Below are 20,138 nucleotides of genomic sequence, written 5' to 3' on the forward strand. Positions count from 1 at the left end.
TCTAGAAACTCAAGGCTGAGCATCCATGAGGTGCTGTGGGCCATCAGCAGCAGCAGAATTGTACTCAAACACAATCTGTAACCTCATGGCCCAGCATATCTCCCACTCTACCATTACCATCAAGCCAGAGGATCAACTCTGGTTCAATGAAGAGTGCAGGAGGGCATGTCAGGAGCAGCACCAGACATACCTAAAAATGAGGTGAGGCTATAACACAGGACTACTTGTGTGCCAAACAGCATAAGCCGCAAGTGATAGACAGAGCTAAGCAATCCCACAACCAATGGATCAGATCTAAGCTCTGCAGTCCTGCCACATCCAGTCATGAATAGTGGTGGGCAATTAAACAACTCACTGGAGGAGGAGGCTCCACAAATATCCCCATCCTCAATGATGGATGAGCCCAGCACATCATTTCAAAAGGGAAGGCTGAAGCATTTGCTACAATCTGCAGCCAGAAATGCTGACTGGATGATCCATGTCTGCCTCCCCTGGAGGTCCCCAGCATCACAGATGCCAGTCTTTGGCCAATTCGATTCACTCCACATGATATCAAGAAACGGCTGGAGGCACTGGATACTGCAAAGGCTATGGGTCCTGACAATATTCCACTAATAGTACTGAAGATTTGTGCTCCAGAACTTGCCACGCCCCTAGCCAAGCTGTTCTAGTACAACTACAACACTGGCATCTACCTGGCTATGTGGAAAATTGCCCAAGTATGTCATGTCCACAAAAAGCAGGACAAATCCAATCCGACCAATTACCGCCCCATCAGTCTACTCTCAATCATCAGTAAAGTGATGGAAGGGGTCATCAACAGTGATATCAAGTGGCACCTGCTCACTCATGCCCAGTTTGAGTTCCGCCAGGGCCACTCAGCTCCAGACCTCATTACAGGCTTGGTTCAAACATAGACAAAAGAGCTGAACTCCTGAGGTGAGGTGAGAGTGACTGCTCTTGACATCAGGGTCGCATTTAACCGAGTGTGGCATAAAGGAGCCCAAGCAAAACTGGAGTCACTGGGAATCAGGAAGAAAACTCTCCGCTGGTTGGAGACATACCTGGTACAAAGGAAGATGGTTGTGGGTTGTTGGACGTCAGTCATCTCAGCTCCAGGACATCACTGCAGGAGTTCCTCAGGGTAGTGTCCTCGGCCCAACCACCTTCAGCTGTTTCATCAATGATCTTCCTTCCACCATAAGTTCAGGAGTGGGGATGTTCGCTGATGATTGCACAATGTTCAGCACCATTCACGATTCCTCAGATACTGAAGCAGTCGATGTCCAAATGCAGCAAGACCTGGACAATATCCAGGCTTGGGCTGACAAGTGGCAAGTAATATTTGCACTACACCAGTGTCAGGCAATGACCATCTCCAACAAGAGAGAATCCAACCATCGCCCCTTGATGTTCTATGGCATTATCATCACTGAATCTCCCACTATCAACATCCTGGGGGGTTACCATTAACCAGAAACTGAACTGGACTAGCCATATAAATACTGTGGCTAACAGAGCAGGTCAGAGGCTAGGAATCGTGCGACGAGTAACTCACCTCCTGACTCCCAAAAGCCTGTCCACCATCTACAAGGCACAAGTCGGGAGTGTGATGGAATACTCCCCTCTTGCCTGGATGAGTGCAACTCCCACAACATTCAAGAAGCTTGACACCATCCAGGACAAAGCAGCCCGCTTGATTGGCACCACATCTACAAGCATTCACTCCCTCCACCACTGACACACAGTAGCAGCAGTGTATACCATCTACAAGATGCACTGCAGGAATTCACCAAGGCTCCTCCGAACACATGACTGTTAGCACCTAGAAGGACAAGGGCAGCAGATAGATGGGAACACCACCACCTGGAAGTTCCCCTCCAAGTCATTCACTATCCTGACTTGGAAATATATCACCGTTCCTTCACTGTCGCTGGGTCAAAATCCTGGAACTCCCTCCCTAACAGCACTGTGGGTGCACCTAACCTACACCACATGGACTGCAGCGGTTCAAGAAGGCAGCTCACCACCACCTTCTCAAGGGCAACTAGGGATGGGCAATAAATGCTGGCCCAGGCAGCAAAACCCAATTCCATGAATGAATTAAAGAAAAATCCTTTCATCTGGTCCATTCTCCTATTCCTGATTTCACTAGCATGTGGCACCGGGAGTAATCCTGAGATTATTACATTTGAGGTCCAGGTTTTTACTTTATTTCCTACTCCCTAGATTCTGCTTTCAAGACCTCATCCCTCTTTTTAGCTCTGTCATTCTTACCGATGTGGACTACAGCCTCTGGCTGTTCACCGCCCCCCCACCTTCAGAATGTCTTGCAGCCATTTAATTACATCCTTGACCCTGGCACAAGTGAGGCAACATACCATCCTGGTGTCACATCTGTGGCCACAGGAATGTCTATTTGTTCCCCTGACAATAGAATCCCCTATCACTATTGCTCTCCCATTCTTTTCCCTCCCCCACTGTGTGGCTGAGCCGCTTGTGGTGCCACAGACTTGCCTCTTGCTGCATTCCCCTGAGAAACCATCTACCCCAACAGTATTCAAAACGGAAAACCTGCTAGAGAGGGAGATGGACCCAGGGGACTCCTGCACTACCTGCCTAGTGTTTTTATTCTGCCTGGTGGTTACCCATTCCCTTTCTGCCTGTGCACTCTTTACCTGCGGTCTGACTACCTCACTGTACCCACGAAGACCTCAGCCTTGAGGATGCCCCAGCCACAGCTCCAGCTCCTAAATTCAGATTTCAAGTAGCTGCAGCTGAAGATATTTCATGCACATGTGGTTGCCCTGGACACTAGAAATGTCCATGGCTTCCCACATTGCACAGGAGGAGCATTCCTATTGGCCAAGCTGCCCTGCCATGACTTACCCTTAAATTACTCCCTTTACTTTTACTTCCTCTAGTTTAAAGAATATTAAATATACACTAGGGACCTTATTTTACTTCTTATACTTTAAACACTATTTAATCTAAATCAATCTTATTATGAAGACAACCTTGCAGTTTTAATAAATTGTACCGGTATTAAAAGATAAATGAGTAAATCAAGTAAAATAAGTAAAATACTCACCAACCAATCACTTACCTAGTTCCCTATGATGTCACACTTGATTTTCTCTAAATCTGGTCGGTCCACTGGGATCCACAGCAGCAAGAGCAGCAGAGGTTAGCTTTTCTATCACTTAGCTCCACTCTCAGTCTCACTCTTTCTCGCACTCTTTTATCCCCTCATTCCACGGTCGGTCTTGCTCCTTCTCGCATTCTTTTATTCTCCTAGCTCGATTCTCCCTCTTGCTGTTTCTCCCTCCCTTTTATCCTCCCAGCCACATTCTCGGTCTTTCTCGCGCTCGTCAATCCTCCTGCTCCGCTCTCACACTCACTCTTTCTCACGCTCTTTTATCCTCCCAGCTCCGTGCTCGGTCTTGCTCTTTCTCATGATCATTTATCCAATCAGCTCCGCTCTCACTCTCACTCTTTTTCACACTCTTTTATACTCCCAGCTCCCTTTCCCTCCCTTTCTTATGCTCTATTATCCTCCTGGCTCCGCTCTCGCTCTTTCTGGCGCGTTTTTATCCTCCCGGCTCTGCTCTCAGAGGATAAGAAAAAGATGAGAAAGATGAAGCTGAATTCACTGTATCTGTCCTCTAGAACTGCAGTGTAGAGAAGCTGAATGAGCATGGTAATGTGAAGGTTTTTCAGAGGCTATACTTATCACAGAATCACAGAATCACACAGTGCAGAAGAGGCCCTTTGGCCCATCGAGTCTGCACCGACATGTGAGTAACACCTGACCTACCAACCTAATCCCATTTACCAGCACTTGGCCCATAACCTTGAATGTCATGACGTGCCAAGTGCTCATCCAGGTACTTTTAAAAGGATGTGAGGCAACCCACCTCCACCACCCTCCCAGGCAGCGCATTCCAGGCTGTCACCACCCTCTGGGTAAAAATCTTTTTCCTCACATCTCCCCTAAACCTCCTGCCCCTCACCTTGAACTTATGTCCCCTCGTGACTGACCCTTCAACTAAGGGGAACAGCTGCTCCCTATCCACCCTGTCCATGCCTCTCATAATCTTGTACACCTCGATCAGATCGACTCTCAGTCTTCTCTGCTCCAACGAAAACAACACAACTCTATCCAACCTCCCTTCATAATTTAAATGTTTCATCCCAGGCAACATCCTGGTGAATCTCCTCTGCACCCCCTCCAGTGCAATCACATCCTTCCTATAATGTCGCGACCAGAACTGCACACAGTATTCCACCTGTGGCCTCACCAAGGTTCTATAAAAGTCCTACATGACCTCCCAACTTTTGTAATCTATGCCTCGATATATAAAGGCAAGTGTCCCATATGCCTTTTTCACCACCCTACTAACATGCCCCTCAACCTTCAGAGATGTATGAAAACACACACGCCAAGGTCCCTTTATTCCTCAGAACTTCCTAGTGCCATGCCATTCACTGAATACTTCCTTGTCAAATTACTCCTTCCAAAGTGTATCACCTCACACTTTTCAGGGTTAAATTCCATCTGTCACTTATCTGCCCATTTGACCATCCCGTCTATATCTTCCTGTAGCCCAAGACACTCAACCTCACTGTTAACCACCCGACCAATCTTTGTTTCACCCGTAAACTTACTAATCCTACCCTCCACATAGTCATCTATGTCGTTTATATAAATGACGAATAATAGGGGACACAGCACAGATCCCTGTGGTACGCCACTGGACACTGGCTTCCAGTCACTAAAGCATCCTTCTGTCATCACCCTCTGTCTCCTACAACTGAGCCAATTTTGAATCCACCTCATCAAATTACCCTGTACCCCATGTGCATTTGCCTTCTTTATAAGTCTCCCATGTGGGACCTGGTCAAAGGCTTTGCTGAAATCCATATAAACTATATCAACTGTACGACCCTCATCTACACACCTGGTCACCTCCTCAAAAAATTCAAACAAATTTTTTAGGCATGACCTCCCTCTGACAAAGCCATGCTGACTATCCCTGATCAAACCTTGCCTCTCCAAGTGGAAACAGATTCTCTTCTTCAGAGTTTTCTCCAATAGTTTCCCTACCACTGACATGAGACTCACTGGCCTGTAGTTCCCTGGCTTCTCTCTACAACCCTTCTTAAATAGCAGAACCACATTAGCTGTTCTCCAGTCCTCTGGCACCTCTCCCGTGGCCATAGAGGAATTAAAAATTTGGGTCAGAGCCCCTGCGATCTCCTCCCTTGCCTCCCTCAGCAGTCTGGGCCACAAATCATCCAGACCTGGAGATTTGTCCACTTTTAAGCCTGCCAAAACCTCCAATACCTTGTCACTCCTTATATTAATTTGCTTAAGAACCTCGCAGTCACTCTCCCCGAGTTCAATACCTTCATCCTCATTCTCTTGGGTTAAGATGGATGTGAAGTATTCATTCAACACTCTAGTGATGTCCTCTGGCTCCACCCATAGATTGCCACCTTGGGCCCTAATGGGCCCTACTCTTTCCCTGGTTATCCTCTTCCCATTGATATAGTTATTGAATATCTTGGGATTTTCCCTACTTTTACCAGCCAGAGCTTTCTCATATCCCCTCTTTGCTCTCCAAATTGCTTTCTTAAGCTCCACCCTGCACTTTCTGTACTCCACTAATGCCTCCGCTGATTTGCTTCCCTTGTACCTGCTAAAAGCCTCTCTTTTCCTTCTCATCGTATCCTGAATATCTCTGGACATCCATGGTTCTCTGGGCTTGTTACTCCTTCCTATCACCCTAGAGGGAACATGTTGAGTCTGTACCCTCCCCATTTCCTTTTTGAATGTCCCCCCACTGCTCCTCTGTAGATTTCCCCACAAGTAACTGTTCCCAGTCTACCTTGGCCAGATCCTGCCTTATTTTACTAAAATCCGCTCTCCCCCAATCCAAAACATTTTTTGGCAACTTGTCTATTTCTTTGTCCATAACAAGCTTAAGTTGTACCATGTTGTGGCCACCCGTCCGGCTTTATTCCCCAGAATTAGGTCCAGCACTGCGCTGTCCCTTGTTGGACCCTCTACATATTGACCTAAAATGTTCTCCTGTACACATTTCAAGAAATCCACTCCATCCAAGCCCTTAACACTATGTCTATCCCAATTAATGTTGGGAAAGTTGAAATCACCTAATATAATTACCCTATTGTTATTGTTTTTACACACCTCCACAAATTGTGCACATATTTGCTCCTCAGTTATATTGTAGTACTTTCTCAGCTTTGATTGGACAAGGATCACCTTGCTAACAATGCCTATACGCCATGGAAGAATAAAAATATGCGCAGATACGGGGTGACCATACATTGCAATATATTTGAAGGAATATTGACTAGAATCAGTTTGGATTTTGTAAAGACAAATTAATGCTTTTTGGGAAATTGCTTTCCACATAAAGTATTTTCTGGGTAAACACTGAAACCAAATTTGTTATTAGGTTCTCGAACTGGAGAGAAACAGTCCAAGCAGTACCCTGGAGAACTGGCATGTGTTAAATCTCTCAGTGAGAGCAAATCTGCTCTGATGATGTATGTGGTAGGTTTAGCTTTGGGCGGCTCTCATTAGGAATATAGCACTTAGGAGCAGGACTAGTCCATTGAACCCTTTAAGCCTGCGCAATCATTCATGGCAGATCCTTCATTAGATCATGGCTGATGTGGTTGTGGTCTGAACTCCATGTTGCCATTTGCCCCCGATAACACTTGATTCCCTTGTCTATCATAGGTCTGTTTAACTCTGCCTTGAATAAATTCAATGACTCAGCCTCCACCATTAGGATATGTGGAGACTCTAACTCATCCTGAATTGTGATCTTTTTGCTTCAACACAATTCTAAAGTTCAATGCCAGCCAGAACTGACAGATAGAACTGTTTAAATGTGTGGAATAACTTTCAAGACTACAATGCAAACTGGGAAAATGATAATCCCACCTAATGTACTGACAGCTGACCAAATATGAACTGGATGTATATATCACCTGGCTCGGTCTTAAGATTGAACATATGGCAGGGGCTGAGAAAAAGGGAGAGGAAAGCAGAATAACCTATTTCTATTATTTAAGTCTTAAAGGATTGATTTTATTTCAGTTTTTTGTTTCCTGTTTCCTGAGCTGTAAAAGTCCACTGCAAAGAGATAGCGGGAAAATTCTGACCAGAAATATTGCTTGATCTCTCAGCAAGATTTATTTTGAGGTCAGTTGCGAGTGCCATTGCTGACCACAGACTTCAGGTCTATACAGACCACGTAAGCATTTTCCTAACAATATTTTTCACCAGCTCTCCCTCTTTTGGGAGCAGTCAGCCTTGAGACACAGTCTTTTTACTCAGATTAAATTACCCAGCACTGCAAGACAGTTGGCAGATGACAATGATTTAGTTGCATTTACTCTAAGGTCATTGCCTAGTTCCAAAGTAAGAAAAGATAATTCATTAATTTTATTGCTGCTGAGTTGACTAAAGCCATTGACTGCAAAACCACAAATGGACAGAAGTACCAATTTTTGCATATTTCCAAAATATTGATTTGAGCATCATTCCACCTTGGCAACCATGCCGTCAGCAGTCCCTCTTGATTTATTTTTACACACAGCTCAGGAGACCATCATCTCTGAATTGTCCTCGTATCTTACCATCAGTTTCTGCTAGGCCAAGACTCGGCTGCTTCAACTGATCCGTTACTTTGTGCTTTTCACCTTTCAGGCTGAGATTAGTGTCTTGGTTCATTTTACCCCTATTAAAAAGCAAGAACAAGAGGAAAATGATTGCACATTTATGAAGTTACAAGTAGAATATGGTGGGTTTGATATGCAAAGTTTAATTACCCTTCTTTAGCTGATGTACCTGTCACAGCAGATAAATGTACAAAAGTCGCTATATGTTCTCACGTTGGGAGCTAATGCAACATTCTCACACTAGTACAATTACAGGATTGTAACATGTTATAATCAAAAATGTTAGCCTCTTTTAGAAAGATTTTGAATTCACCACAAATAATGGGCTGAATCTTCCAAGGAGTAGCAATCACTGTTGAATTACCACTCTGCTCCTATTTATTTCCCTTGGACCAGAGCTCCACATTTCATGCCCAGAATTCCGAAACGGGCCTTCACAGAAATGCAGAGTGTACCTGTCCTCGGAGTCCTTCATCATTGTGTAGGATCATTGGGGGAAGAGAGCCACGCTCTCATTTTATGGCACTAGCTGCTGTATTCCGGTAAGTTTAAATAGCCCAAAACCACTTTGAGAAGCTATGAAGAAAATGTAGTTATGTAAAGTAATTGAGGAGGTGGCGAGGCAGGTAAGTGGGTGAGAAGGTCGTGTGGGAGGAAGATGAGAGGGTAGGGAGGCAGGTAGATGAGAGGGTAGGGTGGTAGGTCAATGAGAGGGCAGTGTGGTAGGTAGATGAGAGGGTAGGGTGGTAGGTAGATGAGAGGGTAGTGTGGCAGGTAGATGAGAGGGTAGTGTGGCAAATAAGATGAGAGGGTAGGGTGGTAGGTAGATGAGAGGGTAGGGTGGTAAGTAGATAAGAGGGTAGGGTGGCAGGTAGATGAGAGGGTAGGGTGGCAGGTAGATGAGAGGGGAGGGTGGTAGGTAGATGAGAGGGTAGGGTGGCAGGTAGATGGGAGGGGAGGGTGGTAGGTAGATGAGAGGGGAGGGTGGTAGGTAGATGAGAGGGGAGGGTGTTAGGTAGATGAGAGGGGAGGGTGGTAGGTAGATGAGAGGGGAGGGTGGTAGGTAGATGAGAGGGGAGGGTGGTAGGTGGGAGATGGGCTAGGATAGGTTGGGCTAGTCAGTGGGTCGGGGATATTCGGGACAGGGTAGTCGGGAGGTCAGTGACTTGTCAGTTGGTCGAGGAGGTAGAAAGGAGTTTGGGGGGTAGTCGGGGTGGGGTGGGGTGGGGGGGGGGGGGGGGGGGTGGTCAGGGGTGAGTTGGAGGGTCAGGGTGGTAGTCTGGTTGGGGGGTTAGTCGGGTGGCTGGGGTTAGTTAGTTGGTCAGGCAAATAGTCAGAGGGTCCAGCGGGGAGTTTGGGGGTTTGGAATCAGTCGTATAGTCACCCAGGAGTTAGAACTGGTTTTAATCCTTCTAACTTTTCCTAGGTAACTATTCTGATGAGTGAGTCAGAACTATCCAAAGTCTCCGACTCTAAATGTTTCGGAGGGTTCCAGACACAGGGGAATTGCTCATCGGAAGTCCAAACTTCCTGGGCAATTCCTGCATAGCCAGTACGTCGGGACTTGCAAGGGGTCCCACAGCGCATCTTGGGGGTTACCTACGGGGTACTACCAACTGTTATTGGAAGTTCTGGGAAGTAAAATATCAATGCTTGTTTAAAATGTATTCTTTCATGGGATGTGGGCAATGCTGGCAAGGTCAGCATTTGTTGCCCAGCCCTAATTGCCCTTGAACTAAGTAACTTACAAGACCATTGCAGAGGGCAGTTAAGAGTCAATCATGTAACTGTAGGTCTGGATTCACATGTAGGACCAAGGAAAGATGGTAGATTTCATCCCTTAAAGGGCAATAGTGAACCAAATGGGTTCTTACAATAATCAATGGTTCACCATTACTGAGACTATGGGCTGAATTTTGCCGTCAGTGAGCAGGGGGCGGGGCCTGCTTGCTGACGCGAAAATTACACAGGATGATGTTGGGCGGAACCCCTGTCATCATCCCGCCCCATTTAAATCTTCAGGAAGGTGAGGGCAAAGTGATATCTCCAATATCCTTTCAAGCCGGTCAGAGATGTCCCTCACCCTGGCACCGGGCAGGCAACATACCATGTGGCACTCTTGATCCTGCTTACAAAGGATGCTATCAATTTCCCTAATTATAGAATCCCCTACAACTACCAGTTGTCTTTTTGCTCCCCCCTCTTGAATGGCCTCCTGTGCCACGGTGCTGTGGTCAGCTGGCTCATCCTCCCTACAGCCCTGTAAATATAAGAGCATAATAGCATAAGAAATAGGAAAAAGAGTAGGTCATTCAGCCCCACAAACCTGCTCTGCCATTCAGTAAGATCATGGATGATCTGATTGTAGCTTCAGTTGCGCTTTTCTGCCTGTCCCCCATAACCTTTGATTCCCTTGTAGATCAAAATTCTGTCTATATCAACTTTGAATATATTCAAAGACCCAGCACCCACTGCTCTCAGGGGTGAAGATCTCCAAAGATTAATGACCCTCTGAGAGAACAAATTCATTCTCATTGTTACAATCCCAGCTGATGCTACTACTGGACAATCAGATCTCAGGGTGGAGCTCAGCTTGATCGATCCTAGCTTTTATTTTTTGTTTAGAAACGTGGAGAGTGGCTACTGAGCAGAGTCACAGCAGTCAGTTGATGAACTTTTAACAAAAGAATAAATAAGAAACAATGAACCATACCTCAATACCCTTTCACCCACAACTATACCTTTCCACATTTTTACAGATTCGTAAGGATAACACAAGTTACAAAAACTATCTTATACTCTAATGTTCACAGTAAGAACACAATTCATGTAAACCAATCAGCAACCTGTGGTCAGACACATCACACTCTGATACCAAGTGATGGTTGACACCTCAACCAGATGTTATGGATCTCTCATCAAATCCCCCCAGACGCTAGTCACACCATGAGCCAACAGGCCTCACTGAACTCCATTTTTCACACCAGGTTTTCCAATCTCTACTCTTGAAGGACTCGCTTTGGAATATTCTCCCAAACGATGATTTCTCTTGGAATCTTTCCACAAGGGTCCACCTCAAGGGTTTTGATCACTCCTTCTGATGTTCCTCTCCCCTGGGTTGCTACATACATTCAAGCTTTGTCTTCCACAGACTCTCTCTCTCAGATACCCAGCTGTCCCAACAGAACACTACTGCTTTACATGCTCATAGTAAGGAGTCACCAACCTTTGGCTGTCTCCTCATATCTTCTGGCTTCTTGCAAGCCCAATTTGCCTTGATTTTTCTCCCCGCAGCTTTCGCTCTTTAATCTTTCTTTTTTAAGCGCCTTACTTTCAATTCCATTGAACAGGACTGATTCAGATTCCCGTTCTTTTCCTTTGATTTCACTCTTTCTGGGATAATCTTATGCCCAACTCCCTAATTTTTTGGGACTTTCTTTTTCCTTTGGGACCTGCTCCCTCAAGTTCCCTTCCTTCCTGCTCTGGCAGTTTCTGTGGAATGGTCCTACCAACTGAATCCAAACCACTTTTCTATTTCTCTCTGTCTCTGTGAACCCTCTGTTGCTAGGCAACATCACAGTGTTCCCTACTTTGCTTTAATTTCCCTAAACCACTTCAAGAGTCATAAAACCTTATTAAAAATGCAGGTACACAAACGGAGCTTAGAAACCTCTTGGCTCTATTTCACAGAACCTCTAAAATGAAACCGAACCTTTTTAACACAGAAATAAAAAAATATATAAATAAACTTAAAGTTATAGCTTATTTGTATACACACAAAAACACACATTGCTGTTACTTAATCTATCTCTAGTTCCTAAGATCACCTCTGTTCCTTATTCTGAAACTGTGTCCCCAAGTTCTAGACTCCCCAGTGAGGGTAAACATACGCTCAGCATCTACCCTAACAAGTCCTCCCAGAATCTTATACATTTCTACAAGATGGAGTTCAGGTTACAACCAGATCAGTCATGATCTTATTAAATGATGGAGCAGGCTCGAGAGGCAGAGTGGCCTACTCCTGCTCCTAATTCATATGTTCATATGTTCCCGTCCACTCCCAACCTGGTCCCAATAATATAGTAGGTGGTAGGGCGCTGACATTGGCAGCCTGCCTGCCATATTTCAATGAATAATTAAAGGTTAATTAGGCTTCCTTGTAAGTCTATTGACCTGAATAATATGCTGCAAATGTCATAATGTGGTTGGTTTGGGCAGGCGGGCAGGAATAGGCAGACCATTTTTGAAGTCCTAAGTGAGAAAGGTGGGAAGGAATGGCATATACTTTATTGGGTGGGTGCCCTCCATGCATTGGGGTACCCCCTCACCCCACCTCACAAGATGTCAGCAACCCCCCCACCCCCCACCTTCCATCCGTGCTGCCTGCCATCAAAAACCCAGCCCCCACCCCCTCTCTTCCCCTCACTGGACTTTAGAATCCATCCGCACCTTAAAAGCTTGGTACTGATGAAGCTGCCAGCCAATCAGATTGGCCGGTATCTCCTGAGGGTGGGACATCTTCCCATTGATGGGCGGAAGTCCCACTGTTAAACAATTTAACCCACCCGCAGCATGTTATGGGTGACAAGAGGCTTCCTTAGCATGTGCCAGTTACGTGCACCTTATTGAATGCCATTTGGAAACCCAAGTGCACTACATCTACCGGTTCCCTTTTATCCACTCTGCTCATTATATCCTTAAAGAACTCTAATAAGTTTGTCAAAGACAATTTCACTTTCATTTTGCCTCTGCTTGATTATAATCTTTATTCCTTAATAGTGGATTCCAGCATTCTCAATGAAAATGTTACAGTTTCCTGTTTTCTGTCTTCCTTCCTTTTTGAACAGGGGTGTTACATTTGCTGAGATCTTTTCAGAATCTAGGGAATTTTGGAAGGTCATGAACAATGCATCCACTCTCTCCACAGCCACAATTAATGCACAATTAAGGGCCACCATTGGTTTAATCTAGCAGCGAGTGTGGGGCTCGTCATCCAGTGTGCATGAAAAGCAAAGCCTCATGGTTTTGCTTGCTGGCTTCTGGGCAGTGTGGAGGTGGGGGGGGGTGCGGGGGGGCTTCATTTAAAAGCACTCTGATTAAGGGACCCAGACTGAGAAGGGGGAGCCTGCTGATCTGCTGATGTAATATGCCTAGGGATTGCAGCATGACATCACTTGAAAGGAAGTATGTGATGCGATCAGTTTTAGTTCAACTTTTACTTTCCGCAGGTCACACAAAGATAGCTCTGCAGCTCTGATGTCTTCAAGCTTTCTATCCATGTTCTCCTGTGCCTACTCTCAATAAATGAACCCACAGCATGTTTATTCAATCTCTTATGAGCGATTCGTGTCTTTATTTCATTATAAAAACACAACAGCTGAGAACCACCCTCTTCCCTTGCTCTAACTCTGATACACCCTGTCAAACATGATCACCCTTTCATAAAGCCATGTTGTATCTGCTTCATCATATTATGGTTTTCTAAATCTCCTGTTACCACTTCATTAATAGATTCCAGCATGACTGCAGGCATTAAGGCTGTGGGAGTTTCTGATCCTGTACTATCTTTATATACATTCTGAATTAAAACTGTGTTTCCTGTACTTTTAAAAAGCAACAGTTGAGTTATGATATGGCAGCTGGTATTTGCCAGGCTGACCAAATCACAAAGGGAAACTTGATCAAGATACCACAATGATTTTGCAATTCGTATTTATGACAAGAAGGAACGTAGACTGAAGTCAGAAGTAAAGAGTCCAGCAACACCTTTGGAGATTTTAAAGAAAACATTTATTACCAAAAGATGTTAAACACACAAGATTACAGTTATATCATTAAACTTAGTCTTACAACAGTTCCCAAAAGATTCCTACTAACTAGACTGCCAACTACACACCCCTTTCAGGCAACAGTTCAAATAGATTCTTAATCTATGATAAACATCCAGAAAATTTACCACAAGCACCGAATGTTGCTCTAAGGAAGTTATTTCGCAGCTTCTCTCTCCCTCTCACTTGACAATGGAACTCCATGGTTTTTAACAAAACCTTGCACTCTGGACCAGACCGGCACTTCTTTGGAGTTGCTAGAAGCTGCTACATCACAGTACGCTCTTTAACATCTCACAAGGCCACACCTCGTACAGCTTTCCATCTTTAAAAAATATATTTTCTCCCTTTCGATCTGTAAATCCCATTGTTTCACCCTGGCTTTGGAAGTTACTTTTCCCAGAATATAAAAGTTTTTCATGTTGTCATTATGGCCAGCACTTTTGGGAAAAATAAACTTAAGAGCTTTGCCTCATCTATTTTGCCAGTTGTAAAACATCTTATCATGTCCCTTTGAAATTCAAACAACCTCTCAACTTATCTACAAATGCAAACGTTAGCTCTAACCTATTTACCTACCTCTCATAGTTCATCCATTTCTATTTCAAAATGCCTGTTTTACACTTAACCCCTTTGATGATTCAAAACTTGCAGTCAGACCATCCCTACTTTAATTGAATTAATCACATGCACACACAAACATATACACAAAAGCCTGCTTCAGTATCCCACAGTAATGTTAGGAATAAATGAAATTCCCTTTACACCTTTCCGTTACATGTTAGGGGGAGGAGATGGTGTAGTGGTATTGTCGCTGGACTAGTAATCCAGAGACCCAGGGGTATGCTCCGGGAACCCGGGTTCAAATCCTGCTAGGCAGATGGTGGAATTTAAATTCAATAAAAATCTGGAATTAAAAGTCTAATGATGACCATGAAACCATTGTCAAAAACCCCTCTGGTTCACTAATTCCCCCTTAGGGAAGAAAATTTGTTGTCACATGTGACTCCAGGCCCACAGCAATGTGGCTGACTCGTAAGTGACCTAGCAAGATTCTCAAGTTGTATCAAATTACTAAAAAGTCACAAAAAAAGGAATGAAAACAGACGTATCACCTGGCATTGACCTAGGCACCAGAAACAGCAACAGCAATCTCAGCCCTGTTGACCCTGCAAAGTGCTCCTTGCTTGTGCCAAAATTGGGAGGGCTGTCTCAGAGACTAATCAAGCAACAGCCTGACGTAGTCATCCTCACAGAATCATATTTAACAGATAATGTCCCAGACACCATCATCACCATCCCTGGGTATGTCCTGTCCCCCAGGCACCCAGCAGAGGTGGCAGCATAGTGGTATACAGTTGGGAGGGAGTTGCCCTGGGAGTCCTCAACATTGAGTCTGGATCCCATGGAGTCTCATGGTATCAGATCAAACATGGGCAAGGAAACCTCCTGCTGATTACCATGTACCGTCCTCCCTCAGCTGATGAATCAGTGCCTCCTCCATGTTGAACACTACTTCGAGGAAGCACTGAGGGTGGCAAGGGTACAGAATGTACTCTGGGTGGGGGACTTCAATGTCCATCACTAAGAGTGGCTCAGTAGCGCCACTACTGACCGAGCTGGCTGAGTCCTAAATGACATAGCTGCTAGACTGGGTCTATGGCAGGTGGTAAGGGAACCAACAAGAGGGAAAAACATATTTGACCTCATCCTCACCAACCTGCCTGCCACAGGTGCATCTGTTCATGACAGCATCGGTAGGAGTGACCACCGCAGAGTCCTTGTGGAGACAAAGTCCAGACTTCACATTGTTGTGTTGTGTGGTACTACCACCGTGCTAAATGGGATAGATTTCAAACAGATCAAGCAACTCAAGACTGGGCATCTAGGCATCCATGAAGCACTGTGGACATCAGCAGCAGCAGAATTGTACTCAAACAAAATCTGTAACCTCATGGTTATATCTGTAATGATGACCCGGCATATCCCCCATTTTACCATTACAAGCTTCTACTTATCGTGTCCACGGACAGTCTATACACGGCCCAGCCAGAACTGGACACATTTTTTTGCCTTGTTGTTGAATTTGGCAAGATCTGCAACAGTGCAGGGTTCCTCTAGCGATAGGCATTGCAGGAGATGGTGCATAATCTGTGGCTCAGTTCCACATTCACAAGTTGTCGGGCAGGTTGTATATCCCCATTTGCTTAGTTACACCTTTGAATGACCTACACCAGTCCTAAGTCTGTTAAGGCACTTCCAGGTTGTTGCAATTAGCTCCAGGGGGAAGGCTTTCATCCTGTAGAAATTTGGGGCCAAGGTAGAAGTGTTCACGTCGTGACCCTGTTTCAGCCACCACCACGCACAGCAAGTAGTGTATACAACATCTTCGTACCACTGATTTGATCAAGTACCATTACGATGAAGCCAGGGGATTAACCTGGTTCAATGAAGAGTGCAGGAGGACATGTCAAGAGCAGCACCAGGCATACCTAAAAATGAGGCGTCAACCTGGTGAAGCTATAACACAGGACTACTTGCATACCAAACAGCATAAGCAGCAAGTGATAGACAGATGTAAGCGATTCCATGACCAATGGATCAGATCTAAGCTCTGCAGTCCTGCCACATCCAGTCATGAATGGTGGTGGACAATTAAACAACTCACTGGAGGAGGAGGCTCCACAAATATCCCCATCCTCAATGATGGAGGAGCCCAGCGCATCAGTGCAAAAGATAAGGCTGAAATATTTGCTATAATCTTCAGCCAGAAGTGCCAAATGGATGATCCATCTCAGCCTCCTCCGGAGGTCCCCAGCATCACAGATACCAGTCTTCAGCCAATTCGATTCACTCCACGTGATATCAAGAAACAGCTGAAGGCACTGGATGCTGCAAAGGTTATGGGCCCTGACAATATTCCGGCAATAGTACTGAAGACTTGTGCTCCAGAACTTGCTGCGCCCCTAACCAAGCTGTTCCAGTACAACTACAACACTGGCATCTACCCAGCTATGTGGAAAATTGCCCAGGTATGTCCTGTACACAAAAAACAGGACAAATCCAATCCGACCAATTACCGCCCCATCAGTCTACTCTCCATCATCAGTAAAGTAATGGAAGGGGTCATCAACAGTGATATCAAGCGGCAGTTGATTAGCATTAACCTGTTCACTGATGCCCAGTTTGGGTTCTGCCAGGGCCACTCAGCTCCTGACCTCATTACAGCCTTGGTTCAAACATGGACAAAAGAGCTGAACTCCCGAGGTGAGGTGAGAGTGACTGCCCTTGACATCAAGGCAGTATTTGACCAAGTGTGGCATCAAGGAGCCCAGCAAAACTGGGGTCAATGGGAATCAGGGGGAAAACTCTCCGCTGGCTGGAGTCATACCTAGCACAAATCAAGATGGTTGTGGTTGTTGGAGGTCAGTCATCTCAGCGCCAGGACATCACTGCAGGAGTTCCTCAGGGTAGTGTCCTCGGCCCAACCATCTTTAGCTGCTTTATCAATGACCTCCCTTCCATCATAAGTTCAGGAGTGGGGATGTTCGCTGATGATTGCACAATGTTCAGCACCATTTGCGACTCTTCAGATACTAAAGCAGCCCATGCCCAAATGCAGCAAGACCTGGACAATATCCAGTATTGGGCTGGCAAGTGGCAAGTAACATTTGCGCCACACAAATGTCAGGCAATGACCATCTCCAACAAGAGAGAATCCAACCATCGCCCCCGGTTGTTCAATGGCATTATCATCACTGAATTGCCCACTAGCAACATCCTGGGGGTTACCATTGACCAGAAACTGAACTGGACTAGCCATATAAATACTGTGGCTACAAGAGCAGGTCAGAGGCTGGGAATCCTGTGATGGGTAACTCACTTCCTGATTCCCCAGAGCCTGTCCTCCATCTACAAGGCACAAGTCAGGAGTGTGATGGAATACTCTTCACTTACCTGGATGAGTGCAGCTCCCACAACACTCAAGAAGCTTGACAACATCCAGGACAAAGCAGCCTACTTGATTGGCACCCCATCCACAAACACTCACTCCCTCCACCACTGACACACAGTAGCAGCAGTCTGTACCATCTACAAGGTTCACCAAGGCTCCTTCGACAAGACCTTCTAAACCCATGACCACTACCATCTAGAAGGACAAGGACAGCAGACACATGGGAACACCACCACCTGGAAGTTCCCCTCCAAGTCACTCACCATCCTGACTTGGAAATATATCAACGTTCCTTCACTGTCGCTGGGTCAAAATCCTGGAACTCCCTCCCTAACAGCACTCTGGGCGTTCCTACACCACATGGACTGCAGCGGTTCAAGAAGGCAGCTCATCACCACCTTCTCAAGGGCAACTAGGGATGGGCAATAAATGCTGGCCCAGCCAGTGAAGCCCAGATCCCATTAATGAATTTTTTAAAAATCCTTATTGAAAAATGACCATCACAATTCTAAAAGATGGTTTCATTTTCTCAACCCATTTCTCATTACTTACTATATTTATCTCTACACACAAAACTATTACACTACCAGGTACATGCATTAACATGACAATATACACAAAGCCTTTGTATTAATAGAGGTCATTTCAGTCCATTGTCCATGTTTCAAATGTCCAATTTCCTTTGAACTTTAAACTCTTGACAACATATCTGCAATTAAATTTTCCTGTTCAGCCACATGTATAATCTGTAAATTAAACAGTTGCAGTAATAAACTCCATTTGAACAGTCTGCCACTTCAGTCTCAAAATTTGTCCATAACTTTTAAAGGATTGTGGTCTGTATAAACAATTGTTCCTGAAGAATTGCTTGTGGCATAAACCTCGAAATGCTGCAAAGTTAACACCAGGCCTAGAGTCTCCTTTTCGCTGTTTGAGTATCTTTTCTGATGTACATTCTGTTTCGGTGAAAAATATCCCACTGGCTTTTCAATTCCTGTTTCATCCTCTTGTAATAACACAGCACCAATACCCAGGTCACTTGCATCAATCGCCAACTCAAACTGCTTGGCATGATTAGGTGTTACCAAAACTGATGTAATAGTCAATAGTTTTTTAACTGTCAAATGTATTCTGTCACTCCTGTGTCCATTGAACTTACTTGTTCTTCTTTAGTAGTTCAGTCAAAGAAACAACCACACTGTTCAAATTTGGTACAAACTTCTGATAAAATCCATTTATGCCCAAAAATCTCAAAACTTCCTGTTTTGTTGTAGGCACTGGGAAATTCATGATGGCTTCTATTTTCAAATCTCATGGGGCCACCTGGCCATGTCCAATGGTATGGCCTAAATGTGTAACTTGTGCTTTTGCAAACTCACTCTTAGCCAAGTTCACCACCAAATTAGCTTCTTGTAGTCGATCAGACAGTTCTTTCAGATGTTGTAAATGCTCCTCCCACATTTGACTGAAAACTACCAAGTCATCAATATAAACAGCACAATTGCTCAGTCCTGCAATTACTTTGTTTATCAGGCTTTGAAATGTTGCTTGTACATTCTTCATACCAAATGTCATAAATTTGAACTGATATAATCCACTTGGTATCACAAAAGCTGATATCTCTTTCGCTCTTTCCAATGAGGGTACTTGCCAATACCCTCACAGCAAGTCAATCTTTGTGATAAGCTCTGATTGCTCCACTTTCGCAATACAATCTTCCAACCATGGAGCAGGATATGAATCTGCTTTTGTCACTGCATTCACTTTTTGATAATCCACACACAGTTTTTTTGTACCATCTGGTTTCGGCACGAGTACAATAGGTGAACTCCAGTTACTGCAACTAGACTCGATGATGTCATTCTGAAGCATTAATTCAATTTCTTTTTGCACTTGAGTTAATTTTACTGGATTTAATCTATAAGGATGTTGCCTTATTGAAACTGAATCTCCCACATCTACATCATGCAAAGTCAAATTTGTTTTCCCCAGCTTATTCCCACATATAGCTTAATGTGACTGCAATAGCTTTTCCAAATCATTTTGACACTTGTCTGGAAGGTAACTCAGTATCACATATACATTTTCAAGCACTCTTTCATCATCCAATTTAATTCAAGAAAAATCAGTTTCAGAATCCTTCATTTTTACTTTATTTTCCTTTTCTACCACTGCTAATACCTCTTTTTGGTTATCTTCCCTGTCAAAGTACTTTTTAAGCATATTTACATGACACACCCTCTGAGTCTTTCTTCCATCTACAGTATTTATTAAATAATTTATCTCACTCAGACTCTTTTCAATCCTGTAAGGCCCACTAAACCTTGCCTTCAATGGTTCGCCTGACACTGGCAACAAGGCTAATACCTTCTCCCCAGCAATAAAACTATAAACTTTTTTCCTCTTATCTGCACTTGTCTTCGTCACCTGCTGTGATATCTTTAAATGCCCCTCAGCTAACTCACATGCTCTCTTCAATCTTTCTCTGAATATTTTCACATAATCCAAGAGTATTTCTGAACTTTGACCTACTACTTTCTCTTGAATCAACTTAAGTGGTCCCCTTAGTTTATGACCACAGGAACATAGAAAATAGGAGCAGGGGTAGATCTTTCAGCCCTTCGAGCCTGCTCCAC

The 20,138-nt window shown here is 44.6% G+C and overlaps 1 protein-coding gene across 1 annotated transcript in view; it reads right to left on the reverse strand.

The window, feature by feature from the left end:
• The window catches only part of pcloa (piccolo presynaptic cytomatrix protein a), a 755,467-nt gene that overhangs the window by 30,462 nt on the left and 704,867 nt on the right, over positions 1 to 20,138 (reverse strand). The window contains exon 23 of the mRNA XM_078553074.1: positions 7,678 to 7,778. Within this exon, the coding sequence (XP_078409200.1) occupies positions 7,678 to 7,778 (101 nt within the window). The remainder of the gene's footprint in view (positions 1 to 7,677; positions 7,779 to 20,138) is intronic.

Source organism: Cetorhinus maximus, chromosome 12 (assembly GCF_964194155.1).
Source record: "Cetorhinus maximus chromosome 12, sCetMax3.hap1.1, whole genome shotgun sequence".
Lineage (NCBI taxonomy): Eukaryota > Metazoa > Chordata > Chondrichthyes > Lamniformes > Cetorhinidae > Cetorhinus > Cetorhinus maximus.